The 9,948-nt window shown below is 53.1% G+C and overlaps 1 protein-coding gene across 2 annotated transcripts in view; it reads right to left on the reverse strand.

Moving 5' to 3' along the window:
• Positions 1-8,567, reverse strand: part of ITPKB (inositol-trisphosphate 3-kinase B) — a 106,569-nt gene extending 98,002 nt beyond the window's left edge. For both annotated transcript variants that reach the window (XM_047754968.1, XM_047754969.1), the window contains exon 1: positions 6,615-8,567. In XM_047754968.1, coding sequence (XP_047610924.1) covers positions 6,615-8,567 — 1,953 coding nt within the window. The remainder of the gene's footprint in view (positions 1-6,614) is intronic.
• Positions 8,568-9,948: the final 1,381 nt, after the last annotated feature.

A 9,948-nucleotide genomic window follows, 5' to 3' on the forward strand; every position in this document is an offset into this window, starting at 1 on the left:
ACCCGGATCTCCTAAACCACAGTCCAGCACCCCGACTCCTACAGCAGAAGAGTCACAGGAGTAAGTAATGACCTTGTCTTCGTTGTTCTCTTACCCCTTTCATTGCTCCTTCTTTCCCGGGTGACTCAAAGTTCTTTTATGCAGCAGAAGTGCTGTCAATCATGCATTTATTCACCCATTCTTTTCACACGTTTTTAAAACACGCCCTTTATTTATTTATGTACTTATTTTTCGCATACGGAAATTCCCGGGCTAGGAGTCCAAAGGGGGCAGCAGCTGCCGGCCTACCCCACAGCCACAGCCACAGCCACATGGGATCTGAACCGCATTTGTGACCTACGCCGGATCCGTAACCCACTGAGCGAGGCCAGGGATCGAACTTGCGTCCTCATGTATACTAATCGAGTTCATTACCGCTGAGCCACCCAGGAACTCCCAAAACATGTCCCATGTTTAAAGCCAAGGTAGATCTTCCCAGGTGAGTAAGGAGTTTATCCATTCATGACATTTTTTAAGTGAAAAGAAGAATGTGAATGTGAGCCATGTAACTGTATTGGATCCTCTCTGGCTTCAATTTCCTCATCTGTAAAATGTGGCTATTGGAGGAAATGCACTCTAAAGCCTCTCGCAGACTCGGATTTATATCATGACAATTACGTAGGTTATAGAAAAGGTTTTGTTATGTTTTTAATTCTAAGAACAGACGCCTAACTTCCTCATGAGGTCATATTTATAGTCAGGGTGTCTTTTAGCCCAGGGAAAAATGAATGACCAGGTGTCTGGGGCGGGGACCACAACGAGGTAGTGGATGGCAGAAGCACAGCAGGTTCCATCTGACTACAGGGTCGTGGGACTAGATTGACAGACTCTCCCAAATCCCCAAGGTGACCTCCACAGTCAAGTGGACTGGACTCATCAGTCTGAGGGCATCTTCAACCTGAGGGCTTCCATGTTGTTGAGGCCACCTGCAGTAGCACAGTCCTCCGTTAAGTTACTAGTAGACAACCACAGGTGGCCACACGGTCTGGGGACAGCTAGACACACAAAGTCCCAAGTATCCCAATGAGACCACGGGAGCTGGCACTCTAAATGCCTTTTCATGTTAGCAACGAGTTCATGGTTGGGTTTGAGGTTTTTTGTTGTTGTTTGTTCTTGTTTTGTTTTTTTGCTTTGTAGGGCCACATCCTAGGGGCCACACCAGGGCTGCAGCTGCTGGCCTACACCACAGCTCACGGCAATGCTGGATCCATAACCCACTGAGTGAGGCCAGGGATCGAACCCATGTCTTCATGGATTCTAGTCAGGCCAGGTTTGTAACCCACTGAGCCACGACGGGAACTCCCCACAGTTGGTTTGGTATGATTCTATAAGCAATGAGCTCCCCCCAGTTCATGAAAAATACATCATTCACGATGCTGATTCTACCTCATCAGGAAAAAAAATGATTGCAAGGCGCACTTGTCACGAACAGGAGGACATAACCTGAAAGGCCAGATCCCGTCTCTTATCAGAACCTACAGGCTCTTCCACGCCGAGGGTGTGTCCACAACACCGTTTAGAAGAGTTTGTGAATTGATTCCAAATCATCGATCACCTGACATCTACAAAGCTTTTTCAACCCAGATATAGCATTCTTTCCATTCAATTTTTTTTAATTCTAGCTTTTAGATAATGAAGTTGAAGCCTGACACAGTAAAATAAACCTAAATACTGTTATCAGTGCTCCTAGGAATATAAATACACTACTACAGAGAACTAATCTAATCTGTAACTACATTTAACAGGTACGTGCCAACAAAAATCAGAAAAGTGACTCGGTCGTAATTTGGAGCTAAAAACCAAAGTTCTGAAAACAATTTATGTCACACCTGAAATACACTTCTCTAAAAGCAGCACCATCCAGTTTAATACTGTTTTCTCGCTAAATCTAAAAGCAAGCTAAATTTTGAGCCGTGTTTTTGTGATACCTAAAACCAATCTCTTTTTCTCTATATTCCACCTTTATGTGAAAGGATTTTAGGCTGGATGAATTACTTTTTTCCTTGATAAAAAGAGGTCTTGGAAAGGACGGTTTGGCTCTGCATAGGTCAAGCCTTGGTTTCCAAACTCACCTACCCTTCAAGTAACAAAATGCATCTTTCAGGGTCCAGGATAACGTTTTGGCATCTACCTAGCAAAGTCTCTGCAATCAGTCTAATTGTTAATGAAAATCTTAGGTACTGCACTCCCCCCCCCCCACTTTTTCCTTTTTAGGGCCACACTTGAGGCACATGGAAGTTCCCAGGCTAGGGGTCAAATTGAAGCTGTAGCCGTCAGCCTACACCACAGCCCCAGCAACTCGGGATCCAAGCTGCGTCTGCAACTTACACCACAGCTCACAGCAACACCGGATCCTTCACCCACTGAGCAAGGCCAGGGATCGAACCTGTATCCTCATGGATCCTAATCAGGTTCATTAACCGATGAGCCATGAAGGGAACTCCCTGTACTGATTTACTTTGATGATGCTTTTTCAATGGGAAATTATAGCATCATTCTTCTGGTTAAGAGAGAAAAGAGAGGCAGATCTATTAAAGGGTTTTAAGTAAAAGTACACCATTAAATGTGCCCAGTTTCAGGCTCAAATGCCCGAGAGCCTTGCAAAAGAAATCTCATCACATTTCTGGACACCCCCATAGATACTTCAAAACACACCAGATTTTGAATTAAATATCTGGAATTACATAGTCCCAGGGACTTAGAACTAGACAGGCCCTGAGAGGGCTTTTTTTCCTTTTTTTTAATGGCCATACCTGCTGCAAATAGAAGTTCCCAGGCTAGGGGTTGCATCAGAGCTGCAGCTGCCAGCCTATGCCACAGCCACAGCAGCATCAGATCTGAGCCATGTCTGTGACCTACACCACAGCTCACAGCAATACCAGATCCTTAACCCACTGCCCCCGGCCAGGGATGGGACCTTCCTCCCTGCAGCTGCCAAGACACCATCAATCCAGTTGTGCCACAGCAGGAACTCCTAGATTCATTTTTTAAAAGTATTCTTCTAAGGTTTGTAAATTTAATTGGATTTACTCCCACATAAAATTTTCACACTTTTAAAAACCACATAAAACAATTTAAAGTTGTCTGAATTTTTTACCATGCGTATGAGGTTTTTTTTTAACTTGAAAAGAAGACAACAAAACTATTAAATTTTTTTAAAAGACAATAATATTAAAAAAAAAAAAGGTAGGAGTCTGGCTGTGGCACAGGAGCTTAAGAATCCAACTTCAGTGGCTCAGGTTCTACCCAAGCCCCCTAGCCTAGCACAGGGTTAAAGGATCCAGTGTTGCCACAGCTGTGGCATAGGTCACAACTGTGGCCTGGATGAAATCCCTGGCCCAGGAACTTGCATATGTCTTGGGTGCAGCCATTCTAAAAAAAAAGTAAAGGAAAGAAAATCCTAATGACCCTTAAAAAATAGTAAGCACCAGGAAGACAAGGATTTTGTATTATACTTCTTTATACATCCCCCAGGGAACTAGGCTAGCATTTTATTTTGGTTTTTGTACATATAATTAATAGTACAATTTTGGAATAAATCAACAAAATTTCTAGTTGTCTTAGAGAACAAAGGGGAGAACAGGGTTCCTCCTCCGTGCAACTCACTTCTGTTCAGATCTCGGAACACGGAAAGTATGAACATGCCCGAATGTAAAGCCACTGAACGCAAGGCATGGAGACAACTACCTCTGAGCAAATTTCAAGCGTCTGATCCTTTATAAACAGACATGCCAGGTGCAAAAACTTGGAACATTCTATTTCAGGGACAGGCATATCTATCCGTCAGGCTCATCCGAAGCCTAAAGTCATAGGAAAGGCTGGAAGCGCTTTGCAGGTTTCTGAGCATGTCTTTGCAGCTCAGACCCGACCCTCAGTAGCAAATGAGCAGAGCTGGCCTTCTCCCTGCCTTTCCGGTCAAAGAAAAGGTCTCTGCTAATTTGCATAATCTAAATGGCGAATGATGATTCCGAGTGCATTTCCAAACAACTCGCTTTGCACTAGGTGTTTAACCACAGGGGAGTCTTCGCATTCCCCAGCCCCGCTCTGGGACTTCTCACAGTGATGAGCAAGCAGGGAACCCAGCAGCCAGGCTTTGGGGTTCTCCAAGCTGTCACCTCCGCCTGTCACAACGTCACACACAGTCATCCCTCCGCAGGTACAGACAACTGCCGCACGAGGCATGGAGAAAGACAGAGCCACAGAAAATAACTTCTCAATATGGATCTGGGGGTCAGGGCTCAGTTGTGTGGCCAGAAGGCTGTGTACTTTCCGACCTGCGTGTCTGAGTGAGTGCTGCTGGGAGTGGGTGTAGACAAGTGTGAGGACGTGTGCCCCTGAGGGCAGGGCAGCCGTGTAGACAGAAGCAGCACAGTCGGGAGAAAAGGACCAAGCTTGGTACTGCAGAACCTCAGACAGTGCAGGTTCAAAACACTGAACCGCCCAGCAGAAAGGCCCTGTCAATCAAGATGTCTGGACTTCTGTTGACAAAGTATCAATCTCAGGTAACCAAGTGATTTGGGGCCCAATGATGTTTCAGCGTCACAGATAAGGCTCCCCCATCACAATCTGTACAAGCAAAAGAAAGCTGAGCTTATCGTGCAAGCACTCAACCAAAAGCTCAAAAGTCCCTAGGATCCCATAATTTCCAGTTGGTTACCCACCCTTCCCCCCAACACACACTCACTCCCATCAGCCTCACGTGATCCAGAGAGTGAGGCTGGCAGGGGATTTTTCCCTGGCCCTACCCTGTGGGTGTCTGAAACCCTGTTTAAAGGACGGAGGGAGGCTCAACAACAGGCAGGCCTCCTTTCCATCTCTGGGCCCATTAGCTGACTTGAGAACACCACTCAACTCTCTGGTTTCCCAGCTGGCATCTCTCTGATCGATGGGGGAAAAAAAAAGATCACCTGTCATAATTTATCTCCCCTTTAACTCACTTCCAGACAACAGCCCTTTTCAAACACTGGGACACACAAACTGCTTTGAGAAGCAGCCAATAGGAGCTGCTAATCCACCACTAGAAAGGGCAAATGGAAAGTTGGAGAACAAGTTAAAGCAACTCGGCCGTGCCAGCTAAGCTCCAGGGTTTAAAAAGCCAAAGGATGGAGTGGAACAGCCACCATCTCATTCACGAGGCCCCGAGGTGAGAGCAAGAAGGAGAGAAATCTGGGCCTTAGCTTCAGTGGGAAGCATTTTCCACCTTCCTTTTACCACCAGCCCCTTCCCTCCATGGACCATCCCTCCTCTCCAGGACAGGTGTCCATGCCACGTGTCCCCAGAATGCCAGATTTTGCATACGCATCTGCCTCCCCATCATCAGCAGAAAAGAAAGCAGAGTCTCATGAAAAGAAATGCCTGATCTTCAAAAATTCAGACTGTGATTTCTCAAGTGGGAGTCTGAGAGACACAGGCTTCAGAGTCCAAAATACCTTCAAGCCGAGGGTAGGGGAGAAATAGAAAGCTGGCGTTTGCTGTCGTCTGAGTTATTGGGGGAAGGGTACTTGATCTTTAAGATCACATCGGAAGACTACCTGTGACAACAAAACGCAGACTTTCCCCCAAGGTAGCACAGGAACCTCATACGCTGAACTAGGAAATTCCCCACACTCTGGAAAAGCTAAGAGAAAGTCCAGACCTTTTCAGAAATGCTAGCTTCAACTCTTAGGTCTTCTGTAAGATACTCTGATCCCCCTAGGTGTGCCAAGAGCCTAGGACTGAGATTAACTGCATACAGAAATAAAACCCTGCCTCCTGCCACAGCCAGAGCAAGTCAGCAGGGCGCTGATTCACAACAGATGCACTTGAAAAGGTACCTGCACCAGCCCCCCAAAATGTATCCATTAGCGGTGTCTACCCCAGGGAGAATACCCAGACGCTTACCTCAGGGAATTCAACCTAATATTCTATTACCAAAGAAACCGCCTGCTTAGCTCAAAGCATGGTTTTCATTTTAATGCACACATCAAACTGTATCTTAAATATGCTGGCCCCACAGATATTGCAATGTTCTGACAACTTACCGAGGCCAGGTGGTTCTTCATTCAATAAACCCGCCACAAGCACATCTACGATTTCAGGGCCCTGTTACAGAATCACATCCACTTGCTTTCCTGGCCTATCACTCGTAGAGGCTGAGTTAATTCAATGGTGTCCTTGTCCGGTTTTCCTCTGCCTAAATGAATCACGGCATTAAGTGTTTCACCTGATCAGACAAAAGCCACACTCAGCAGCTCTGTTCACCGTCTTTGGAGATGAATCAGGAAGATGCTGGTAACGCTCAGGAACATCATCTTCCGAAGAAGTCAGTGGTGACTTACCAGAGGGCCCTTTAAACAATGGCCTTTAAGATGTACATGGAAATAATAACAGAAGGGACTCCAATTCAGGGTCCAAGCTTCAAAGCGCGTGGCCAGAGCACAGGCACCTCCCCAGCAAACACAGCTGGAGAGAATTATAAGTTGTGCCTGCCCCAAGGCCCTGGTCAGAGTTTTCCTGACTCAGTACGAAGCAAAAGAATAGGACACCTGGGCAGGCAAGCAGCACACATTCTAGAAAAATCTCAAGGCAAGACTTACCACTCGGGGCTTCTGCTGGTCCAGAGTATGCAGGAAGGGAGAGTTGGGGTCCAGGCAGCGCTCGGGGTCACTGGAGATGTCCTCCTCCGAGTCCTCATAGGAGGAGAAGCCAGTGGAGGAGGCAGAGGAAGAGGACAGCTTCCTGAGTGGCAGGCTGCCCCCGGGGCTTCTCTGCGCCTCCTCCAACGCCCCGTCCTCCTGGGCACCAGTGTCTGTAATGATGACGGCAGGTATGGTGCTTCGGCTGCAGGCCTCTCCCCGGACAGGCCGGGCGTCCTGATCTGGGGAGAGCCGCTCCAGGCTGGGGTGAGCTGCTCTGTCCTGTGGCTGGCTTCCCCAAGTCCCCTCGGATCGCACCCCTGTGCCACACGTCCAGGCCAGACCTGCTTCTTCCATGGGGCCCAGCCAAAGCCTGGGGCTCCCGGGGCGCACACCCATCCCATCGCCAAGAAGGCACTGAGGTTCTTTCAGATCTTTTGCTGCTTCCCAACAGGGCAAAGGTGCCAGCGTTCTGCCAGAGAGAATCCCCGCCTTGGCCTCCCGGGGCCCCAGCTGCACTGAGCGGCTACCCCCAAGCAAGCCCAGTGCCGGAGACCCTTCATCCACTCTGCTGGAGAGTGGCCGCGGCTCCTCAGCCACTAGGGCTCCACTCAGGGTCCCCTCGGAGCCTACCGAGCCCAAGCCTCCTGGCTGCCTGAACCAGCTGGGGGCCTCAGGGGGCTCCAGTGGGCTCTGTGCATTCACAGTCCTCTCCGCTGGCCTTTCAGCCGCTGCCGGCACCCCGGAGCCAGGCATACCACCGGGCAGATCTCCTTTCCCCACCTTTTCTGGGGGCTCTCCACTGTGGGGCCCGCCCCTCTCTGGGGCTGGGCTGGTCTCACTGCCCAGAGACTGCCCCTGCCTCTTGGCCAGGGCCTCCGAGGGGAACACACCCCTATGCTCAAGGACCCCCTCAGACGGTTCCATGAGGGCAGAGTCGTGTGGGTGGTGTGGTCCCATGGCTGTGGCTCTCCCTGCCACTTCTGTGGCCACTGCCAAATTCACTCCCACCAGCCCCAATGAGGGAGCTTGGCAGCTGTGAATTCCCAAAGGAGGAGAGACCCTCTTGTCAACTTCCATGGCAATGGGTGAGCCACAGTGGGGTCTGGCAGGGACTCCCTTCTCCATCCTCACCGAAGCGCCTGGACCCTGAGCCCCTGATCCTGACGGGGCAGTGGGGCTGGGGAAAGATGCCACTCCATCTTTGTCCTTTGAAAGGCATAGGCTGGGCGCTCCTCCTCCTCTCCCAGAGTCGGCCTCTGAAGTCTCCGTACATTGATCCCCCCAGGACTTTGTCCTCCGCTCCTCGCTTTGTGCCAGGACCCTTCCTGGGGGCTGACTGACGCTGCGGAAAGGGCACGGGGAGGGCGAACGAGCCCTGCCCAAACGCGGGCTGCGGGGCGCTTGAGTGGCGGAGCTCTGCGCCTGGATGTGCGCCTCGAACATGCCCACTTTCTGGTTCACCTGCACGTTTTGCAGCTCACGCTGCAGGATTCGCAGCTTCCTCTTGGCCTCCTCCGGCCCGGGAGGGGAGAGGGTACCACGGGTGGTCACCACCTGCTGCTCATCCCCTCTCAGGCGACCCGCCCAACTCGGGCTGCCCACGCTGCTGCCGCTGCCGCTGCCGCTACCACTGCCGCTGCCGCTGCCGCTACCACTATTCAGCCTGCGCCGGCCACTCCGCCAGCCCGGGGGGCTCCCGGGCTCCTCCGGTGACAAGGACTCGGCTGGGGGGAACAAGAAAGAGGAGCCGCTCCCGGGGCTGAAAACGCTGCCAGGGCTCAACACGGCCCTTCCCGGCGGCGGCGGCGGGGGCGTCTCGCTGCTGCTGGGCCGAGGGCCGCCGCCGCTCTTCACCTGGTTGGCGCTATTCATGATCACCAGGCTGTTGAGTGCATAGCAGTACATAGCCATAGTACTGGGTCCGCCGCGCTGCCCGCCGCCGCCGCTCCCGTTCCGGCTCCGCCGCCGGCGTCTCCTCCTCCCGTGGCTCTCGGCTCAGCCCTGGAGGCCCCGCGGCCGCGGCTCCGCGCGCAGATGGGGTGGCATGGCCCGGGCAGCGGGCGGGGGGCAAGACCGCAGGCTCAGCCCCCGCCCAGAGCTCCATAAACAACAGCGCCACTGCGGAGACACAAGGAGAAAAGTCAGGACCCCAGAGGGCGGGTGGTGGGGAACGGCTTGGGAACTAGGACGGCCCTGGCCCGCGGAACCCCCATCTGTCCGGAAGCGGGTGCCACTGGACGTCTCACTTCTAGGGGCTGTGCCGCCAGGCGAAGACACAACTCCGCGGCCTCCGGCGCTAGCGCGGTTGCGGGTGTGCGTTTCCCGAGTGCGTTCCCACCCCTCGCCCCAGGCTGTGATGCGCGTGGAGGTCCCTTCAGGTTCCAAATTCTAAGATTCGTCTACCAGAGCCAAGAGGACCGGCGGAGGATGCCGTACAACTACTTAATTCCTACGCGGGCTGCGTGCGGAGCGCGGTTCGTTGCGACCTCTCTGAGAGTGAGGACTCCCCCCTTCACCACCACTGGGTCTCCTCGGCTTTGCAAACCCTGGTTCAATCAGGTATAACAGGGCAGCCCCCGCCCCTGGGCTTCGGGATCTCTCCGCTCCACTCTCTCTGGCCAACAAGGACCGACTCAGAGGAAACCTGAGCGGGACCTGCCTTCCCCGGCCGCTGCCTGCGCCCCGGTCTTGGAGGGGAACCTCTGCGTGGCCTGCCGTTTACCTTCCTGACCCTGGCCTTGGGGCTGTTTCCCTAGGCCTACGACGGCCTGGGCGAGCGGTGGGGCAGCAGCCAAGGCCTTTTCCAGCACTGGCCTTGTCGCCAGTCCCCAAACAAGTGTGTTTTGTGTGTGGGCGCGCCTGCGCGCGCTCGGGGCCGAGACGCTGCGCGTCCCCTGTACCGGAACCAATGCTCGCCGCCCCCTGCCGTCGCCCCCCATGGAGGGGCGTGTGTGTGTGTGTGTGTGTGTGTGTGAATGTGTGTGTGTGTGAGTGTGTGTGCGCGCGCCTGTGCGCGCGCGCCGGTACCGGGAGTCCGCGCTCCGCACGCCCTGTGCGGGAGGACGCTACTGCCTCTGCGGGCACCGGGACCCGCGCCCCCTCCGAGGGACTCTGAGATGTGCGCGGCTGCAGCCCTGCGGGGGCCCAGGCTCTGCAAACCTCCCGGGGCCCGGCTCTAAGCCCCTGGGCGGCGCAGCCGAGTACAAGGCTTCTCCGCATCCTGGGCAGCCTCGCCCGGAGGCCGGAGCCGGGGGACGCCTGCAGCGCGCCGGGGAGGCGGCGGGAAGTCAGT

The sequence above is a fragment of the Phacochoerus africanus genome, chromosome 12 (assembly GCF_016906955.1).
Source record: "Phacochoerus africanus isolate WHEZ1 chromosome 12, ROS_Pafr_v1, whole genome shotgun sequence".
NCBI lineage: Eukaryota > Metazoa > Chordata > Mammalia > Artiodactyla > Suidae > Phacochoerus > Phacochoerus africanus.